This window comes from Microcaecilia unicolor, chromosome 6 (genome assembly GCF_901765095.1).
Source record: "Microcaecilia unicolor chromosome 6, aMicUni1.1, whole genome shotgun sequence".
Classification (NCBI taxonomy): domain Eukaryota; kingdom Metazoa; phylum Chordata; class Amphibia; order Gymnophiona; family Siphonopidae; genus Microcaecilia; species Microcaecilia unicolor.
The window spans coordinates 72,333,150-72,356,281 of NC_044036.1; the positions used below are offsets into that span (position 1 = coordinate 72,333,150).

General features: G+C 42.3%; 1 protein-coding gene across 1 annotated transcript in view; it reads left to right on the forward strand.

Annotated features, from left to right (window-relative positions):
* Positions 1-18,506, forward strand: part of RPAP2 (RNA polymerase II associated protein 2) — a 121,715-nt gene extending 103,209 nt beyond the window's left edge. Inside the window, exons 12-13 of the mRNA XM_030205378.1 lie at positions 8,454-8,603; positions 17,629-18,506. Coding sequence (XP_030061238.1) covers positions 8,454-8,603; position 17,629 — 151 coding nt within the window. The 3' untranslated portion in view covers positions 17,630-18,506. The remainder of the gene's footprint in view (positions 1-8,453; positions 8,604-17,628) is intronic.
* The last annotated feature ends 4,626 nt before the right edge of the window (positions 18,507-23,132 follow it).

A 23,132-nucleotide genomic window follows, 5' to 3' on the forward strand; every position in this document is an offset into this window, starting at 1 on the left:
TGAGAGATAGCACATCACAAATTAAATCCGGAAAATCACATTGTGGAAAGTATATGAATTTATTTGCATTATGCAGAGGGAAATAAGTATTTGATCCCCCACCAACCAGTAAGAGATCTGGCCCCTACAGACCAGGTAGATGCTCCAAATCAACTCGTTACCTGCATGACAGACAGCTGTCGGCAATGGTCACCTGTATGAAAGACACCTGTCCACAGACTCAGTGAATCAGTCAGACTCTAACCTCTACAAAATGGCCAAGAGCAAGGAGCTGTCTAAGGATGTCAGGGACAAGATCATACACCTGCACAAGGCTGGAATGGGCTACAAAACCATCAGTAAGACGCTGGGCGAGAAGGAGACAACTGTTGGTGCCATAGTAAGAAAATGGAAGAAGTACAAAATGACTGTCAATCGACAAAGATCTGGGGCTCCACGCAAAATCTCACCTCGTGGGGTATCCTTGATCATGAGGAAGGTTAGAAATCAGCCTACAACTACAAGGGGGGAACTTGTCAATGATCTCAAGGCAGCTGGGACCACTGTCACCACGAAAACCATTGGTAACACATTATGACATAACGGATTGCAATCCTGCAGTGCCCGCAAGGTCCCCCTGCTCCGGAAGGCACATGTGACGGCCCGTCTGAAGTTTGCCAGTGAACACCTGGATGATGCCGAGAGTGATTGGGAGAAGGTGCTGTGGTCAGATGAGACAAAAATTGAGCTCTTTGGCATGAACTCAACTCGCCGTGTTTGGAGGAAGAGAAATGCTGCCTATGACCCAAAGAACACCGTCCCCACTGTCAAGCATGGAGGTGGAAATGTTATGTTTTGGGGGTGTTTCTCTGCTAAGGGCACAGGACTACTTCACCGCATCAATGGGAGAATGGATGGGGCCATGTACCGTACAATTCTGAGTGACAACCTCCTTCCCTCCACCAGGGCCTTAAAAATGGGTCGTGGCTGGGTCTTCCAGCACGACAATGACCCAAAACATACAGCCAAGGCAACAAAGGAGTGGCTCAGGAAGAAGCACATTAGGGTCATGGAGTGGCCTAGCCAGTCACCAGACCTTAATCCCATTGAAAACTTATGGAGGGAGCTGAAGATGCGAGTTGCCAAGCGACAGCCCAGAACTCTTAATGATTTAGAGATGATCTGCAAAGAGGAGTGGACCAAAATTCCTCCTGACATGTGTGCAAACCTCATCATCAACTACAGAAGACGTCTGACCGCTGTGCTTGCCAACAAGGGTTTTGCCACCAAGTATTAGGTCTTGTTTGCCAGAGGGATTAAATACTTATTTCCCTCTGCAGAATGCAAATAAATTCATATACTTTCCACAATGTGATTTTCCGGATTTAATTTGTGATGTGCTATCTCTCACTGTTACCAATAACCTACCCTTCAATTATGGGCTGCTCATGTCTTTGTCAGTGGGCAAACTTACAAAATCAGCAAGGGATCAAATACTTATTTCCCCCACTGTATTCACTGCTTATAATATTCTCCTCTAAGACTTTGTTATTGTAATTGTATTAACTATGTAAGCCGCATTGAGCCTGCAATGTGTGGGAAAGCGCGGGGTACAAATGTAATAAATAAAATAATAAAATATACACAATAGTTAAATAAAAACAATAACAATATACATTCAAACTGAACAATCAAAAATAAATATGCAAACTATAAATAACTATTACATCTCAGTATGCTGTCAAAAATCATATCAAGGAAACTTGCCAAAAATGTGTTTTAAGTAACTTTCTAATTTATAATGTGTTATCAGTTTGGGAGCTTTGAATAACTTTGTGGCATAGTATTTTCTAGCGTTGTTTGGACATTGAGGGCATTGGGAATGGGAAGTGGGAAGGGTTTGTGGGCTGTAGTAGGAATTTAATCCCAAACCCTTGGTTTGGTTGTTTCTGGTAGTGCTTATTTCTTGTCTTTCCGGTGTTGACAAGATATTTAGACAACCAAACAGCAGCAGCGATCCAAGGAAGGACAAACACACTGAGAGTTTATCCAAATGTCAACTGTAATGGAAACGGGACCCAACATGGCCAAGTTTCAGAAAAACCATCGGGTCACATAAGTTTCCACAATACATTCTCAGATTCAAAACATGTACTGCAGTACCTGCATAGAAAGAGCACTGATCCAATTCCAAAAGTCAGTAACCACCAAGTGTGTTTATCCTTCCTTGGATCGCTGCTACTGTTTGGTTGTCTGTTCTGCTTCTGCAGTAGTCTGTCTCCTGTTTGTTTCTGCTTCACTACTGTGAATAAAGAAAGATATGTTGACATGAGTAACTTTCTAAACGCCAAATAAGGTGGAACTTTATGAACTGTATCCGTTGAAGGATTCCATAGGATTGGTCCCGAAACTCTAAAGAGAGACTCTCGATATATGTTAAGTTAATGAGTCTAAAAGAAGGTAAACAATTCTTTATTAGCAGAACGCAGTGAGTTATAAATTTCAAAAGGGAGGAAATACAAGATGGAGCCTTGTCATGAAAACTTGTCTCACCAGTATATTGCATTTCTTTGAAGGGGTGAGCAAATATATGGATAAAGATGAGCCAATCGATATTGTGTATCTGGATTTTCAAAAGGCATTTGACAAAGTACCTCATGAAAGACTCCAGAGGAAATTGGAGAGCCATGGGATAGAAGGTAGTGTCCTATTGTGGATTAAAAACTGGTTAAAGAATAGAAAACAGAGAGTAGGGTTAAATGGTCAGTATTCTCAATGGAGAAGGGTAGATAGTGAGGTTCCCCAGGGGTCTGTGCTGAGACGCTGCTTTTAACATGTTTATAAATGATCTAGAGATGGGAGTAACTAGTGAGGTAATTAAATTTGCTGATGACACAAAGTTATTCAAAGTTGTTTAATCGCAAGAGGATTGTGAAAAATTACAAGCGGGCCTTACAAGAGCAGGAGACTGGGCATCTAAATGGAAGATGATGTTTAATGTGAGCAAGTGTAAAGTGATGCATGTGGGAAAGAGGAACCTGAATTATAGTTATGTAATGCAAGGTTTCACATTAGGCTTCACTGACTGGGAAAGGGATCTAGGCGTCATTGTTGATGATACGTTGAAACCCTCTGCTCAGTGTGTGGTGGTGGCTAAGAAAGCAAATAGAATGTTAGGTATTATTAGGAAAGGAATGGAAAACAAAAATGAGGGATGTTATATTGCCTTTGTATCGCTCGATGGTGCGACTGCACCTCGAATGTTATGTTCAATTTTGGTCAAAAAAGACATAGTGGAATTAAAAAAAGGTACAGAGAAGGGTGACAAAAATGATAACATGTATGGAACGATTTTCCAATGAGGAAAGGCTAAAGCGGCTAGGGCTCTTCAGCTTGGAGAAAAGATGGCTGAGTGGAGGTATGGTAGAGTTCTATAAAATACTGAGTGGAGTGGAATGGGTAGACATGAATCGCTTGTTTACTCTTTCCAAAAATACTAGGTCTAGAGGGCATGCAATGAAGCTACAAAGTAGTAAATTTAAAATGAATCAGAGAAAATATCTCTTCACTCAACGTGTAATTAAACTCTGGATTTCGTTGCCAAAGAATGTAGTAAAAGCGGTTAGCTTAGCTTGGTTTAAAAAAGGTTTGGATGGTTTCCTAAAGGAAAAGTCCATAGACTTTCTTAATGTAAGAATTTCAAACTGAATCCTGAACTAAATGGATAACCAGTGAAGTTGAAACAAGACAAGAGTAATATGCACAAAACAAGAAACACTGCCTGTCAAGCGGGCAGTAGCATTTTGCGCTACTTGAATACAGAAAAAGTCCATTACAATAATTAAAAAAAAAAAAAAAAACAGAAAAATAAAAACTTGAATGACTGTTCTGAAACTCATGTAGGTGGTGAAACATCTTGAGTTTGAAAGAATGCTTTTTGAAAAGAAAGGTGTGCTAAGCTTCGGCACACTAGATTCTAAAACACACTGAAAAAATTGTTTACCCCAATGCAGTATATTAACCTTATGCAAATTTTCCATGGTATTAAAAAAAAAAAACGTGCTCTGAGAAAAAACAGTTTACACCTCTGTGATAATCTACTGCAGTTTTCTGCATTGGACATAAATGTCTCCCTTCCTGTCATTACATCAGTAGGGGAATTGGTTCCAGCACTGACAGGAAGGGAGACATTTAAAAAGAAAAAAGCCTGGAATCCTTGACCTCCACTCCCTACCCCCATTCTGCAAAAATTCCCTGGTGGTCCAGTTGACCCTGGACCCCCATGTCCTACCGCATAGAATTTCCCTATATGTCCAGTGAGCACCACCATTTTCCAAGATGGTGGCAGGAAGAGAACACTGCCAGACCAAGAGGATCCAACAGCATAGAGGCTGTCTGGTAGAGGTCCTCCCTTTGCCAGGTGCCTTGGACTAGATGGCCTTATGGGTGGGATGGCTGCCAGACCCACTTGGGCCACAAATCCTCTGAGATGAAGTGCAGCACTTCTCCTCAGATGACCCCTGCTGCTCTTGCATAGGGCTTTTACTTGGGCCCTGACCTGAAGTAAGAACATAAGAATTGCCATACTGGGTTAAACCAAAGATCTGCACTAAAGGAGAAGTAGATAACATTTTTAAAAATATTTCCCACTTCAGTGGGTTTGTATGCCGATAGTCCTGCACTTTAGCACAGTGCTTTTCCTGTGGATTTTGCAATGCTAAGGTTAAGGTTAGCACAGGAAGATCAAAAATAAACTATTGCGCTGAAGGATAGCACAGCTTATTATATTGGGCAGAAAGAAAGGTATCGCTAGTAGAAAGAAGGAAGTAATATGAACTCTCTGCAAGTTTCTTGTGGTTCTAGACACAACGGGCTCAATATTCAGACCACTGGAAGCAGCCCGCATAAGTGCCGCGATTGGAGCTGACACTGGATCTTCAATGCCGGTAACCGGCATTGAACTTCCAGGGTTTTTTTTTTTTAGCTGGCTCAAACTTAACCAGCTAAGTGAATATTCAGTGCTGGCTGGTTAAGTTTTTATAGCGGCCAAAGATAGGACTGCTATTTAAGTGGTCTAATTTGGCCGCTAAACCTAGCCAGCCAGCACTTGAATATTCGCAGATAGCCGGCTATAACTGAATAGTTGCGGATAGCAGAGATAACTGAATATTAGCAGTTAGCCAGCTAAATGCTATTGAACCAGCCAGGAGCTGTTCCTGACCGATCAACTAGTGCTGAGTATCGGCCGGACAGTCTACAAAAGGACACTGGCAAAACAGAGGCAGTTCCAAGGAATGCTGCCAAAATGATAAGATATAGCCAGAGAGTCTGAAGGAGATAACTTAGCCTGTTTGACAGGTGTAGCAACTTACATAAGAACTTAAGGATAGCCATACTGGATCAGACCAATGGTCCATCTAGCCCAGTATCCTATTTCCAATAGTGACCAATCCAGGTCACAAATACCTGGTAGAAACCCAAATAGTAGCGACATTCCATGCTATCAGTCCCAGGGCAAGCAGTGGCAGACTATGGACATTTCCTCCAGGAACTTGTCCAAACCATTTTTAAACCCAGCTATGCTAACCACTGTTACACATCCTCTGGAAGTGAGTTCCAGAGCTTAACTATTCCTTAAGTGAAAAAATATTTCCTCGTATTTCCATGTAACTTCCTCTAGTATCCCCTAGTCTTTATACTCTCTTTGAAAAAGAAAAAAAATCAATTCACTTCTACTCATTCTACACCACTCAGAATTTTGTAGACATCAATCATATATCTCCCCTCAGCCATCTCTTTTCCAAACTAAAGAGCTCTGACCTTTTTAGCCTTTCCTCATATGAGAGGAGTTCCATCCTCTTTATCATTTTGATCACTCTTCTTCGAACCTTTTCTAATTCCACTATATCTTTTTTGAGATACGGCGACCAGAATTGATGTAATACTCAAGGTGAAGTTGCACCATGGATCAATACAGAGGCGTTATAGTATTCATGGTGTTATTTACCATCCCTTTCCTAATAATTTCTAGCATCCTGTTTGCTTTTTTGGCCACTGCTACACAGTGGGCAGAAGATTTCAGTGTATTTTCTATAATGACACCTAGATCTTTTTCGTTGGTGTTGACTCCCAAGGTGTGGACCCTAGCATCCGGTAACTATGAATCATATTATTCTTCCCAATATGCATTACTTTGCATTTGTCCCCATTAAATTTCATCTGCCATATGGACGTCCAGTGTTCCAATTTCCTAAGATCTTCCTTCAATTTTTCACAGCCTGCATGTGTTTTAACAACTTTGTATAGTTTTGTGTCATCTGAAAATTTAATCACCTCACTTGTCGTTCCGATTTCCAGATCATTTATAAATATGTTAAATAGCACTGGTCCCAGTACAGATCCCTGTAGCACTCTACTATTCACCCTTCTCCATTGAGAAGAATGACTAATAACTAATTCCTAATCCACAATAGAACATTGCCTCCTATCCCATGACTCTTTAATTTTCTCAGGAATTTCTCATGAGCAACTCTGTCAAAAGCTTTCTGAACATCTAGATACTCTACATCAACTGGCTCACCTTTATTGACATGTTTATTCACGCCTTCAAAGAAATGAAGCAAATTGGTGAGGCAAGACTTCCCTTGACTGAATCCATGCTGACTCTGTCCCTTTAAACCATGTTTATCTGTGTGTTGTGTAATTTTATTCTTTATGACAGTTTCCACTATTTTGCCCAGCACTAACGTCAGGCTTACCGGTCTCTAATTTCCTGGATCACCCCTGGAACTTTTTTTTTTTTAATCAGAGTTAAACTGGCCACCCTCCAGTCTTCAGGTGTACGGACAATTTTAACAACAGGTTACGCTAACAGCAGATCAGCAATTTCAAGTTTGAGTTCTTTCAGTACCCTAGGGTGTATTCCATCTGGTCCAATAAAGATGCACTCTCTGGCGTAAAGAAGGGATGAAAACAATGATACAACATTCTTATACTAGCCGTTAAGCCCGTTAAAACGGACAAGATGTCCAGCTACCCTCCTCGCCGTCGCTCCCTCCCCCCCTCCATGCTGGGCCCCCTGCACTGACCTGACAGCACCTCTCACCTCCGTGTGAAAGCGCTGCAGGCAGCAGCAGATCGCTCTGCTGCTGCCTGCAGCGCTTCCACACGGAGGTGAGAGGCACTGTCAGGTCAGTGCAGGGGGATGGGAGCGGTGGCGGGTATGGGGGGGAGGGTTGAGGTTGGTGCGTGCGATGTTCGTTTCCAGGCTCCAGCGGCAGCGTCCGACAGTCTGACTCCGTTTCCCTCTCTGTTCCGCTCTCTGACGTCATCACGTCTTGACGCGAGGGCGGGACAGAGGGAAGTCTCTACTGCGCAATTGCAGGTGAGTCGGTCACTTGCCATTTATATGTTTGATTAAGCAGGATTCAATAAAGTACCAGAATGGGGGGGGGGGGGGGGGGAGAAGGGGGAACTGAAAAGGAGGATGAGAAAAATCGTTTCCTGTGAGAGGCTGATGAACATTTAGAAGAAACTTCCAGTAGAGGTTGTAGAATTAGGAGTCGCATGGAATAGAGACAAGGGGGTCCCTAGTGAAAGAAGGAAAGAGAAGATCTGACAGCACTGCTTGCAAGTACCAATGGATAGACATGGTGGAGTGGTCTTTTTCTGTTGCCATTTTCTGTATTGCTCATATGTTCTGTATTGTTCATATCTCATATGTTGCTCATGTCATATGGTGACATGAGCAACAAAGTGTCCTGTCCTGTTAATGCAGTTTCGGAAATAAGTGCAATTACTGGCAAAAAAAAAAAATCTTTTCTGTTGCTTTCTCTGATAGTCGTACACTGTATTAAGGAGTGTACAGTATAAACATGGAAAAAAAATAATGAGGGACACTCACAGCTTGATAGTGATCACTGGTGATTACTTCTTACTTCATTGGTGAAGTTCAGCTATTTTTATGTCACAATACCTGGTTTTGCATACATATATAGCTTTAGTCAGATGCACACTGACACTAAATCACATACACCAACATACACCCAGTCAACCTGCCACACAGCTTTCCTCATATACATTCTTCAGTGCCACTGCCCGCTGTCTTAATTCATTATTCTCCCCCTTCCTCCCTTTTTGTTTCCTGTTGCTGGTCCTTTTCCTCTCTTCCCACTGTTTTACTGGCAGGGCATTGAGCACCTATCCAGCTGTATCCTGTGCTGGTCCCCAACAGTTGTATCTGGGGAAAATAGGGAACCTTGCAGCTTCCACCCTATGACAGCCCTCCACCACTGTTCAAATTATTACACTGTATCAGTCACCAAGATCGTGAGAAACTTAAAAGAAACAAAAATTTATGGGTGGTTTTGCTGGCATTGTGAACTGGTTCATTAAGCTCAATCTATCATGCTCATAGGTATAAACAATGCAGACTGTGTTGTTCTTCCTACGTATATTTAAATCTTTTATTTTAGATTGTCCCCCAGGATTTCACATGATAAGGATTCACAGAAGAATCCCTTGTATACCCAGTTCATTTCTACGTTCCTTGAAGAATTGCATTTCCGAAATGAAGACCTTGAAACTTTAATAAATGTCTTTGCAGGCAACAGTGCGGTTGAATGGTGAGTTTAATAATTTACTCTGTTTTGAGGCTACTGGTTTAAATATGGATTTTTTTTTTTAAAGCATGTCATCAAAAGCAGTGGAGTTGGTGTTTAAAATCTTCAGTGCATGCTGAAGACAACCTGGTTACGTTTATAACAGTATGCAGCTGCCTTTATCCAGCTAAGGCATGACTGAATATCCAGTTAGATTTCAGGGAAACTGCTTGTACTGAAGGAGCTGTTGACACAATTTAGGCAGGTAGTATTAACTAGCACACAAACTGACTACATTCATAACGCCTGCACTGAGAAGACCCGACCCTACCCTACCTTTTTTATTTACCTCAATAAATGGATGCAGGCTGCAATTTTATTCACATTTAGTCAGCTAAAGGAGTGAAATTTAGCTGGATAAAGCTTTTCAGATTCGACTTTCCACCCTCACCCCTGTATATTCAAAATATTTATCATGTGAGTTTAAATAATTGTTTATGTTCAAAGAAAAATATCAATGTTGAAACTACATGATGTCAATTTAACATATATGCTAGTTGTGTGGCACCATTTAAACAGATGTTAGTAGTCTTGACAGCTGAATATTGCCACTTAAGGACGTTTCTACTAACCTGATGTAAAATAACGCATTTTACTGCAGTGGAAGTTATCACGGGATTCTCTAACTCCCATGCTAAATTTTATTTTTGTGATGCTACAGTTTAGAAAACATCATATCATATATTCCTAGATGCAGTAATGCGATAGCAGGCTTGCTATCATTTAAAGGGGCTGAAGGTCTGCTAATGTTCAGCCTCCCCCATCAGAAAGAATACCCCTTTTCCCGAATCCAGATTCCCCCCCCCCCCTTAACCAGATCCCCACTCTCTCAGCACCTACCAGGGGATCTCCTTGGTTTCTACTGGGAAGGGTGCACAGGGATCAGTGGCATACCTTGCTTGGTTGTCACCAGGGGTGGGTCGCCGCTGCAACCCCCCCCCCACCCCCACACACACAAAAGCGCATCACCCCCACCACCCTTCCTCCTAGCAAGGAGGTGCAACAGAGCAGTTGTGCGGCTGTTGGCTCTGCCGATCCCCTGCCCTGAAATAGGAAATAGCGTTAAAGGGGGCAGGGGACCGGCAGAGCCGACAGCCGTGCAACTGCTCTGTGCACCCCTTTTCTGTCCGCACCTGGGGCAGACCGGTCCCACCCTTGGTACACTTCTGGCAGGGTTCAAAATGGGACTGCTTGACCACTAGTGATAATGGTAGGTCTGTGAGACTAAGAGTCCAGGGTTGTGATTCTGGTGGGGGGGGGGGGGTCTGATAATGGGGTTCCTGGGGAGAAGCAGGCTGGGTGCGATCATTGCCCACTGGCCTCTTTAAGATGGCTTCTGGGAACATCATGCTATGATAGGCTGATGCTCAGAACCTAGCATTTTGTCCAGGTGCAGTGTTTACAGCAAATAGTTTTATTCTAGAAGGTGGCTAGCTTTCAACCTGAAGGTCACAGGTTCAAGACTGGTTTGTGCATCATATTAGAAGCTGTGGAACTCAGCTGTGTTTCAAATGGGGCATATTTTATTTCTGACCCTCTCAGCAAGAAGATAGTTCTGGCTTAGGCAGCTGATGTGGCTTCTAAGTCACATTTAGCAAGCTAATTTTTAGAGGTAAACTTTTGTTTGGAGAAGATCTAGAGAAAGTGGGTAAAGACCTAGGGACTCCCAAGTCTCAGAGATTGCCAGTCTAAAGATTCTTTTAAATCCTCTCAGTCTCATCTTAGGTTTTGTAAGGCCAAGTGCTACAGGCCAGGCAAATCTAACTTTCAGGGTTCCCACTTCAACAAAGACAAGTCACCTTTCATAATGACAGAACTCTGCTTCAAACTCCAGATCTACCAATGCCTTCTGCATCTCCCAATGATGGGATCTTGGTTCACTCCTTGGGTTTCATAATAGCATGACTCCTTTCCTGGTTCCGTGAGTAGACCAAAATTACCTCAGACCAATATGTCTTGGAAATACTAAAGCAAAGTTACAAACTGGAGTTCAACCATTCCATGCAGATTTTTTCTTTGAATCTCCATGCAAGCTCCAGCCAAAATATCAAGCAGGTCAAGCCACCTTGCAAACGCTTCTTCATTTAGGCACAGTCGAGACTGTCCCCAGTTGCAATTGGGAAACAGTAAGTTATTTTGTTTACTTTGTAGTTCCAAAGAAAGGAGCTTCCTTCCACCTGAGTTAGGACTCAGATGAGTCAGAGTTTTAAAGGTTCAACATTTCACAATGGGAACATTGCAATCTGTAATAGTTTCAGTCCAGCAGGGAGAGTTTCTAATCTCCCTGGATCTCAAGGAAGCCTACTTTCAAATTCCCATTTCACTGCCCCACATAAGATTTGTGGTTTGCAATCCTTCGAGAACATTTTCAATTTATGACCATGTCATTCAGCCTTTCCACATCACCAAGGGCATTTTTCAAGGTCATAGTAGTAGTGGCAGCTTCCTTCGCAAGGATGGATTACTGGTTCGTCCATACCTCTCAATTGGTTGATTTGCAATTCTTCCTGTCAAGAGACTTCAAGTTTCATCCAAGATAGCTACTCTTCTTCAGTCCTTAGGATTAGTATTCAAAAGTCAGTTGTTTCCAACACAAATCTTGGCATATCTGGAGTGTTATTCAACATAGGCTTAGGAAGGCATTTCGTCCTATTGCTCATCAGCAAAAGATTCACACCCAAGTCATGTTCTACTTTCCCTACCAGGTCCTTGGGTTGGGAATATGTTCAAGTTATGGGCGTAATGGCCCCTATCTTGGACATTCTTCCATGGACTATTAAACCACAGAACTGGGGATAATAAAAAAAAACTGGAGTAGAAAATATCAAATATATAGTTAAATGTAGATACTCCAGACACTTATTGAAATAATATCCAAAATATTTATTAATAAACACATATCACTGTACCACATTCATACTGCATGCACATACATTCCACTATCAAGTCCACTATCAATCCACTAAAACCCAATGCTGAAAACACAATAATCCATGATGTTTTTTTATTGTTGGTAGCATTTTAATTTAATCCGACGTATTTTCAAACGTGTCAGCTCGTGCAGCATATGGATGTATACAGAGGAAGTATAAGAACAGAATAACTTTTCATAGGTAGAGTAGTAATTTGTTATAAATCCTAATCAGTGTGTCATTTAGAGGAACTGGTTATAGGGACACTCTAGCACACTTTAAGTATTCATGTAGAGATTTTTTTCTCCTGGTAAAGGGCCACTAAAACAGACATCATGTTATGAGAATCAGTTGCTCAACATTCAGAGTTTCTATCTATTTACTTATTTATGGCAGTTATATCCCACATTAAACATGAATTAGGTTGAAACCTGGGAGCATTTAAAATCTTTTTTTTTCTGTGCCTAGATCAAAGAGAAAGATGGTTTGTGGGAACTTGCTTTTGTTTTGTGGAATATAGTGGTATAATAAAAATGCACTTAATATTGTTTATTACTACTATTTAAAAGAAAGATATTATGTAATGAGGGCAGAGCTACCTTCATGCAGAAGTCCAGAGTCAGTATAAATATGCCAACATTTTCCAGTTCTGTGATTATATATATATATTAGTAAAAAAGGCCCGTTTCTGACACAAATGAAACGGGCGCTAGCAAGGTTTTCCTCGGAGTGTGTATGTGAGAGTGACTGTGTGTGAGAGAGTGTGAGTGTGTGTGTGAGAGAGAGTGAGTCTGGGTGTGAGTGTGTCTGTCAGAGTGTGTGTGTGAGAATGAGAGTGTGTGCAAGTGTGTATGTGAGACACAGTGTGAGAGAGAGTGTGTGTGTGTGCGAGAGAGTGTGTGTGAGACACAGATTCTCTGTGATAGTGAGTGTATGAGACCAAGGGAGTGTGTGAGTGACTGTGTGACACATAGAGATTGAATGTGATACAGTGTGAGACAGAGTGTGTGAGAGTGAGAGTCAGAAAGACATTGTATGTGAGAGAGAGAGTGTGTGTGTGACAGAGATACCTCCCTTCCTCTCTCTCTCTCTCTCTCTCTCTGGTGTCAGGCCCCCCCCTCTCTCTCTGTTGTCTGAGATTCCCGCCACTGCACCCAAGCAATTGGTGTGCTGGAGGAGGGGGAGAGAGAGAGAGTGTGTGTGTGTTGGGGGTGGTGGGGGGGATGTGTTGGGGGGGTTCAGCTTGGAAGAAGAGGGGTGCGGGGGGTTCATGAAGCGCTACCAGATGTGAGTGAGAGAGTGAGTGTGGGGGAGGGGGTTCAGGAAGCAATGCCAGATGACAGAGTTGAGAGAGAGTGAGTGTGTATGTGTGTGTGGTGGGGGGGGGGGGGGTTCAGGAAGTGCTGCCAGTTGAGAGAGTGAGTGAGTGTGTGTGTGTATGGGGTTTCAGGAAGTGCTGCCAGATGAGAGAGAGGGTGTGTGTGTTGTGTGGGTATGTTGGGGGGGGTTCAGCTTGGAAGAAGAGGGGTGTGGGGGTTCTGGAAGTGCTGCCAGATGAGTGAGTGAGTGTGTGTGTGTGGGGGGCGGTTTATTAAGCATTGCCAGATGAGAGTGTGTGTGTTTGGGGCATGGGTTCAGGAAGCACTGGCAGAAGAGTGAGAGTGTGTGTGCGTGGGGGGGGAGGGTTCAGGAAGCGGGGCCAAATGAGAGTGAGTAAGTGTGGGGGGGGGGGGGGCAGGGGTTTCAGGAAGTGCTGCCAGATGAGAGAGAGTGAGTGTCTGTGTGTGTGTGTACGGGGTTTCAGGAAGCGCTGGCAGATGAGAAAGAGAGAGTGTGTGTGGGGGAGGAGGGGGGTTCAGGAAGCGCTGCCAGATGAGAGTGAGAGAGTGTGTGTGTGTGTGTGTGTGTGTGTGTGTGTGTTGGAGGGGTGTGTGGGGGTGTGTGTGTGTTGGGGGTTTCAGCTTGGAAGAAGAGGGGTGTGTGGTGCTGCCAGATGAGTGAGTGTGTGGGGGGGGCGTTTTATCAAGCGTTTCCACATGTGTGTGTGTGTGGGGTGGGGGTTCAGGAAGAGCTGCCAGATGAGAGAGAGTGTGTGTGTGGGGGGGGGGGGTTCAGGAAGCGCTTCCATATGAGAGACTGACTGAGTGTGTGTGTGGTGGGGGGGGGGATGCCAGATGAGTGAGTGAGTGTGTGTGTGGGGGGCAGGGATTTCAGGAAGCGCTGCCAGATGAGACAGTGTGTGTGTGTTGGGGGGGGGGGGGGCATTGAGGAAGTGTGGCCAAATGAGAGTGTGTGTGGGGGGGGGGGTTCAGTAACCACTGCCAGATGAGTCAGTGTGGGGGGGGGGGGCAGGGGTTTCAGGAAGCGCTGGCAGATGTGAGAGTGTGTGTGTGTTGGGGGGGCGTTGAGGAAGTGTGGCCAAATGAGAGTGAGTGAGTAAGTGTGGGGGAGGGGGTTCAGGAAGCGCTGCCAGATGAGAGTGTGTGTGTGTTGTATAGTTCAGTTTTGTGGGGGGGGGATCCTGCTTTAAAGAAGAAGGAAGGAAGTGCCTCCTCAGCGCGATGCCCCCCCCCACCACCATCCCACCCACCGCGATGCACCCACCCGCTGCCATCCCACCCACCGTCGCCATCGCACCCACCGTCACGTGGTTTTGCTGGCGGGTGACCCCAAATCCCGCCAGCAGAAGTCCTGTGTTGTCTGCTGAGTCTCACTCCAGCGATCTTCGGCGTTGCTTGCTAGCCTGTGCAGGGCATGGTTCTATGCGTCTGACGGTGGGTGTTTTGGGGGGGTGTTGCGGGTGGGTGTTGCACCTCCTGCATTCTGTGGGCGGGACTTCTTTCGAACTGCAGCTTTGGTGGGTGGCTTTGGGGGGGGGGGGGGGGGTTGGACTTGGAACACTAGTGTCCGGAGTCTTTTGGACTCCGGAGCTTTGGAGGTGGTTTCCCTCCAGATTTTTTCCGCGGTGCTCCTCCACCTGCTTGGTTGCAATCCCTTCCTTTAGTTTACTGTTCTGAAGACAACGTTCTGACGTTTGACGCGTGGGCGGGGCACGGGTCAGTGGAGTGGCTTCACCACCATGAATCCACGAATCCTTCAGGGAGTGATTGAGTGACTTCAGAACGTTGTCTTCAGAACGTTGAGGGTGAGTTTTATTATAGTAGATATTTCTTCTTCAAGTTAGTTTTCAACAGCATTTTCTCAGTTATTACCCAAATGCAAACACAATTGTAGGGGCTCTTTTACCAAGCTGCGGGGAAAAAGGGCCCTGTGCTGGTGGCGGGGTTGTTTTCCCATGTGCCAGGGCCCTTTTTACCACAGTGGGTAAAAAAGCCCCCAGCATATGTGGCCATGCGGTAAGAGAATTCTTATCGCATGACCATATGATGGGGAGCCCTTATCGCCATCCATTGAGGTGGCGATAAGGGCTCCCACACTTACCGGGCGGTAACCAGGCAGTGCATGGCAGTGTCCGATTACCGCCGGGTTACTGCCACGCAAGCCATTTTCAGGGGGTTTCTTTTTCCCCCCGGAAATGGCACGCGCTCAGGGCAGGACTACCACCAGCAGTTGTGTTAAACTGACGGCAGTCCCGAAAGAGCAAGTGGTAAGTCCACGTTGGGCTTACCGCCGCTCTGTAAAAGGGTTTGTTAATAAGTTTGGATGTTACTGAATTCTCTTATTCTGTCTCACTGTATTTTCAGTTTTGGCACAGTATAAGTCATCACAGGGACAAATATAAGAAATCCAATGGACTGCATTAGGGGCTTATAGCCTATTTAGTTTTGTTTTTTTAACAAAAGAGATCTGCTTGTAAAAAAAATATTTATTTTTATTTTGACTTATAAAACCACTTGCCCCTGAAACATGTTGAAAAACCAGAATAATCCGTTTGTGTATCTAACATTCAAATTCTACAAAACAGATGAAGATGTGATTGATGTGATTCCATGTGCCCCAATGAAAGGAGAATTTAATTTTACTTCCATTTAATTTCAATATATTTATTTTCAATATATTCCTTCTTTTTAACACCAGTCTTCCCAAGGCAGATTACAACAACAGTTAAGATGAACCCATCAGGAAACAGGATATCTTCAATATTTGCCATCTGTGTTGTACATAACAGTATAGAAAAATGAGCAGGCAATACAGAGTTTATAACTGCTTTTGCAACCAGCTACAATATTTTTTAAGCTGTTTTAGTGATATTCAATTTTTATTTCATGATATTTATATCTAGATATGGGAAGCTTTCAAATAAATTAAAAAAGCTGTCCAATAACTTAAAAAAAATAAAATCTTTCCTCCTCCACCTTTTAAGACACTGCCTATCCAACTGAAACAGCTTTAGGCTTGTTACAGATGGACCAGGCATAGAAAGTCCCTTATTTCTAATAATCTTTTGCTGTTGTTTTCAATAGCGTTTTCTATTGTTTTGGGTGTACTAAAACCGCAGCTAGCTCTGCCTACTGGCTTCAGCTTTTACAGTGGACTAGATAGGCTCACTTCATCTCCTGTTTTATCCAACCTCCTTGGTGAAAATTATGTTATAAAATTACCCTCTCAAAGGGGACTGCAATCCAAGGGGTCCTTTTACAAAGCTGCGGTAAAAATTGGCTTTAGCACTCCCTTACGCAGGTCTTTCCAGCAAGCTAAGGCCATTTTTACCGCAGCTACACCCCCCCCCCCCCCAACAAATTTGTATTTTATTTCATTAATGGCTGTGCACTATTCCCATTAGCGCATGACCATTTAAAAAAATTACCATGGGAGCACTTATCGCCACCTATTTTGTAGTGGTAAAGGCTCCCACATTATGCATGTGCTAACCAGTTAGTGTATGGTTGGTTATATAGGTGCACTAACTGGTTAGCGCAGGAATGCCCGTTCTCTGCCTCTTACATGCCCCCTCAAGAAAAATATACAAAAAAATATTTAGTGCGTAGTTTGCGCACTCACATATGGCAAAACTAACAGGAAATGCTTTAGTAAGCACACAATTGTGGAACGCATTACCAAAAGCCTTGAAAACGACGTACGACCACCTAAACTTATGGAAATCACTAAAAACTAACCTTTTCAAAAAGGCATACCCCACCGATCCAACTGACATGCCTGATCCCTGCAACTCAACATACCTAAAGTACGTAATGGACAAAACTCAACTCTTCCGTTGTATGTTTCCCTAATGTGGCTATGCCACATGAACTTTATCTTACCACTACATCACTTTGTATTTGTTCTCACCGGAGTCTGCAAACGCCTCTCCGGTACTATGTAAGCCACATTGAGACTACAAATAGGTGAGGAAATGTGGGATACAAATGTGTATGTCTCAAGTTAGGCAATTTTTGATGCATTAGGTAAGATGTTAGCACTTAATGCAGCTTAGTAAAGCAACCCCCCAAAAGAGATGTACAAATTATATAAGTGTTTCTTGTTGTGATTGACATTTTCAGCCTGAAGTGAAGATATTGAAAGTACTGTGACAGTGAAAAGTAGTTCAGGTTTGTATAAACATTGCTAGGTTTTGAGCCTTATGGCATTCTTCAGTGGAAGTGAGTATACAGCACTTCAGCAGTTGAATGGTGTGGTTGCCATGAATACATAGGTTATCAATAGAAATCAAACAAAATAAAACATGGAAAAGAAAATAAGATGATACCTTTTTTATTGGACATAACTTAATACATTTCTTGATTAGCTTTCGAAGGTTGCCCTTCTTCGTCAGATCGGAATAACCTTAAGAGTGGACTAACACGGTTACCACACTCCTCTACATGAATACATAGAAATAAGGATGAGCAAAAAGGTTGTAGGTGATACCTTTTCATTGGGCTAACTTAATAGTCACAAATAACACTTACAGCTTGCATACTCACCCTTACCATTCAACACTTGAAATGCTTTGTATTGCAAACCTATACACTTCAATAGCTGATTTTCTTGTGTTTAATGTTATGATGGAATACAAGAAATCCCATCTTTGCCTACAATTTGGGAGATAAGACTGTAGCTCAATACTAGTATTTGTAAATGCGTCATTTATAATACAACTCTTCTTTCTAATGCAGATGTTTCTGAAGGATAAAGGAAGATGATCGTCAAATGATTTTACATTTGCTGTTAACACAAGTATTGGATAATTGTGGAAGTTTGACATGACAATTGTTTGACAAAGTAGTTATTAATTTTTTAATTTTCCTGGACAAACTGTAGTTATGACGGTTATTCCTGAAATTAAGATATTTTTGTATTCATTTTTATTCTTTATTTTCAATACCACATGAAAGGACATAATTATGTTGCAGCTCCAGGTTGATATTTGTAATAACTAATAATGTCATATATATGTATATGTTATTTCAGATTTTGTTTGTTTTGCATTATTTGGGGTGTTTTCTTTCATCCAGTCATGGCTGCTAATATTTTGAAGTAAATCCTGTTCACTGTATGGTATTTCTATCATTTTATAATATTTTTGAATGCCTAAACTACCTTTCTAAATTTTAGCTGGGTGATTTACAGCATTTTCAAGATATGGTAGGAAAGGAATTGGTTTATACCTTGTGTTTTCCAACTTGTATCCCAAATGGAGTCCCTTTGCTTTGCATTTGTGACCTTGCTTCAATTCCTGCTGATAAGCATGGAACTGATTATTTTGCCATTTAGTAGCATTCGGTTATCATAGATGGTTTTTTATTAGAGGGGAGAGAACTATTTATTTTATTAATGAGTGTGCAACTCTGTCCCTGAAGACAGACTGTAATCTGATATTCTAGAATTTGACTGTGTACAGTAGGGGTGTCTATCTTATTTCCATGTTGGGCTAGCTGGGGGTGGGGGCTGCTTCCATTTTGTGGGAAAATGTGGATAAATATGCATAATGTTTTGCATATTAAATTCTGTAAATATGCTTTACTTTATTAAAATACAGTCTTTTTTGACATTTCTTAATTTGTCCAGTTAATTTATTTGTGGGGGGAAAGGATCTTAGATTGATCCAGGGAGGTGAGGAAGGAAGGGGTTGGAGATTATGGGAAAAGAAAAGAATCGGGGGAATGGGGAAAAGAGGGAGGATTTCAGAGGAGGGAAATGGGAAAGGGATCTCAGGCTTGAGCAGTGAAATGTCTTTTTGGTTTGCTTGAGCACTTATTTCTATCCCTCAGATCCTACTGCGGCTTTAGTACTGTACATTTACATTTGGGGAGTAATTTTATAAACCATTTTCTCCATGTAAATCAGTGTTTACATGCAGAAAATCATTCAAAGCCAAATATGCATGTACAAGTGTACACACTGACAAGATGGCGTGTAAACATTCTTGTGGGTGGAGAGTGGGCAGAGCTGAGGAAGAGTTTCTATGTTTGTGCATATTTTGTAAAATACATTAGTACATGCTTAGAATACGCTGTTTACAACTTCTTTGGAGCAGGTGTAAATTGTGCAAGAGCATTTCCACACCATTAGACATTCACTTTTTAAACAAATTACCCCCTTAATGTCATTTTCATATATATATATGCTTTCATTCAAATCACGTAAAGTATAATTATTCAGTCAAATGGGACATTCACAATCATTGAAAATCTTGATGCTAGAAACCAGACAGTGGTAGAGTAGAAAACCAAGAAACAGCATTACTAATAGAACTGTCAGTACCAAGCAACTATTCTTTAGTATGTTTGGAGAGAGATAGAGAGAGTGGGGGGAGATAATCAAATACCAAGAGATGATGAAGACATAGAGTAAAGTTTCTGAAATAGGCCCAAATGTTTGGGCACCACTAGCTTCCTTATTAAAAAGAATCCCAAGTTCACCTTCATTTGTTGCGTGTATACATTATACCATAATACTCCAGAATGAACTGGTTTGACACATTGCAAGTGTCAAGAGCGCTACCAGTGAATCTTGGGAGACTGAGGTGATGCATAAAATACCTGTTAATTCTTGTCATTGGATGCACAGCACCAACTCAATATAAATCCTGCAGTTCCAGTTCTGTGAACATCCCTATATCACCTTCAACAATAGGGATAGAGCAAAACTAAGATATTTCTACATATACCTCACCATGCAACAAAACATATTCAAATTCTAGTGTCCTGTCTATAACAACAACAACACAAACTCCCTCCTATACTAGGCATATCATGAAATACAAAGTTCTACACACACACACACAAACCCCAAAACCTCGGCACATATATTGAAAACCCACCTATAAAAATGTAGCACTGCAAATGTTACACTAGGACCTAGCAAACACAACGGGGGAGGGGGGGTCCTCACAATTCTCACAAGAAAGTCAAGCAGCATCAACAAGGGTGAGAGTGAGGACAGTTTTCTCACAGAGATAACTGATCGTTCTGCATTGCACTGCATACTGCTTCAGCGCATTACTGATGTTTTTTAATTTGTATCTCTGTGATGCTGATTTGCTTTGAACTGCTACAACCCCTGAGGAAGGCTTTCTGCTGAAACAAAGCCCGTGTAAGGTCTTTGTGCCTGTAGTTTTTTGGCAAATAAACTTTTTGATGCTTTTATTTCTTGTTTGCCTTAGGTCTTTTGGAACTTTCCTCACTCTCACCCTCATTGGCGCTGTGACACTAGGACCTAGAACACCAGTACACTTACACAGTCATCTACTATGTTACAGTGCATTCTTGCAGGTATAGTTCCAAACATTTGCACAAACCAGAAAACCGTGGAAGGCAATGCATTGTTCCTATAAGAAATACAGGGTTAGGTTCCTGCTTGCAGTTTTATCAGGCAATTAAAAAAAATTGTGAATACTTATTGTTTATAAGCAGTAACAGTTACTAATAGAAACCTGCATAGAAAACTGTGCAGGAAAATAAAACTGTACTACATATCAACAGTTAGCATTTTAATTCAGCAAGACGTTTGATGGAGCTGCAGGAGACATTGAGGTTTACACCTCCTGCACAGTAGGAGACGAAGATATTGATGCTGGCAGATCAACTTCAGGAGAGATTTGCACCTCTTGCACAGTAGGAGATGATGTAAATGGTGAAGCTGGCAAATCAACCTCTGGAGTCTGGCTCTCAAAACTCTCTGACTGGAAGAACTGTGTCAGCTTTATCTGCCTGGTTTTCCTCCTCAAGTCCTTAAGCTTCTCGGTGTAAGGGCAAATGCAGAGTTTGCGAGACGCTTACATTTTAGACTGCACTCTAGTTTGGAATCACAATAGAACACTACCTCCTATCCCATGACTCTCCAATTTCCTCTGGAGTCTTTCGTGAGGTACTTTGTCAAACACCTTCTGAAAATCCAGATACACAATATCAACCGGCTCACCTTTATCCACATGTTTGTTCACCCCTTCAAAGAAATGTAGTAGATTGATGAGGCAAGATTTCCCTTCACTAAATCCATGTTGACTTTGTCTCATTAATCCATGCTTTTGAATATGCTCTGTAATTTTGTTCTTAATAATAGTATCTACCATTTTGCCCGGCAAGGTTATTGCAGTGAAGATAGTATTCAACTTCTGGGATGAAACAGTTTTGAACCAATCCCAGAATATTTCAGATGTCATCCAAGCTTTGCAGTTCCATCTCCAATGGACTGGCATGCAGTTCAGGTTTTTTCCTTTAAGTGCGCAAGGATGTTGTGCTCTGTAGACCATAAGAGACTTGCATTTGGAATCACCTTTGGCATTGGCACACAATTGCAGGGAAGTGCAGTCTTTAAATGATTTAAAGCAAGGGGCTTTGGCTGCCATTTCGTTATATATGTCTGTTTCCCAGTCGGCTTGTAAAACAAGCCAGTCCCATTGGCGCTGAAGACCTGCTCCGACACATAATCCTTTTCTTCTATAGCACTTAGCAGGTATTTTAAAAATTGTTCCACAGCTTCATTGTCAGTTGAACCCACCTCGCTGGAAAGCTTTACATTTTTAAGCGCATATTGCCTATTAAAACGTGCAAGCCAGCCAGAACTATTAGAAGAAGGTTTCATGTTTTCCTGGCCCTGGGTGACATGTTTATACATTTCTTTGGCTTTCATCCTCAAAACAGTGCTATCCACTGTGCCTTTTTTTAATCATCCACCATTTGCATGATCCACAAACTTAGCCTTTTTTCCATTAACCATCACAAACCACAGATGTTGCTTTAGCATTTTCCGGCACGGCCTCACGAACAGATCGGCGAATATCTTTTTCCTTTTACCAGATGTATCGGATTATTGATTTGTTTAAATTTAACTTGCGGCCAACAGCAGAAACAGACATGCCAGAATGAAGCTAACACACGTATTTTATTACGAAGACACATCAGAGATTTCTTGCACTTATGAATGCTTACTTCGAACTCACTTGAAATACACTTTGGTGCCATTTTCAGAGGCAAGAATGTCCACCAGCAAACTAGTCCTTTATACATGTCCAATTTTTAGACCCCTGATGTAGGCTTTATGCCAAAACACAGTACTGTGTCGGGTTTTGAAGAATAAAGATTTTGTTCATTACAACTCTCATCCTCTGGTATTTTGTGGAAGAGCCCGGCTACCTTCACTACTCCTTCTGCTGGTGTCCTTCTACTTAGTAACACACGGCCCTCCACTTTTGTAGTGCCCCACCAGCAAACTAGTGCCACCAGTGACTCTTTCAGTTCTGGACACATATTTGAAGCAATCAGAAGCCCTGATCAGCTTTGATAAGGAAGGAGCAGATTTATAAACGCCAGTAAAGTGAAAGAACTTGTTTTAAAATACGCATGTCCGCAAATAGCTGGAAGCAAGGCATGAAAGACGAAAGTGAAAGAGCTTGTTTTAAAATGTGCACAATGTAGTGCAAAAGGCAATTTGTTGGTTAGATATACATCTCCACGAATGCACAAAACTGTAAATTGTGAACAAGCAAATAGTGAGAACACCCTGTACTATGTATGTTACTAGAATACAGTAGAAAAAGGAGTAGGGTGGGCTGTCTCTTTCAAATACATCAGCTTGGTCACATTTGCAGAACACAGACAGACAATCACAAAAATAGAACAGTTAACCACAAGTTACAAATAGGCAGACAACACTAAAATGGAAATGAAGAAGCCAGACACTGTACATGGTACAAAACTATAAAACTAGAAATAGAAACACATTTTCTTTCTCTCCTAAACTGAGCACCCATTGCTGCTCTTGTAAGGAGTTTTGAGGTATTATAGTGGGACTGAAGAACTCTATTTTTCATGTAGAGTATAAGATCTTTCATCCCACTCTTGTGATACTTTGCGTCCTGTCTCCATTATTCCCTGACCTCCTCTCTTTCTTAATTGCCTATAGTGCTCAGGAGCTTTCTCCTCTCTCTCTCATTTTTCCCCTGCCTTCATCAAAGCAGGGGCGTAGCCAGACAGCAGATTTTGGGTGGGCCTAGGCAAAAAGTGGGTGGGCACCAAGTGTTCTCCCTTTCCTCCCCCCCCCCCCCCCAAAAAAATATCTAAGCTGGTGGGAAAATGCTTCTCTCCACCTTGGCAGTCTTCAGCAGGCATGTGCTGAAAACAGAGCATTCACAGGTGCCAGTATCGTGGAGAGCAGCATTTTCATTACCATCAGGGGG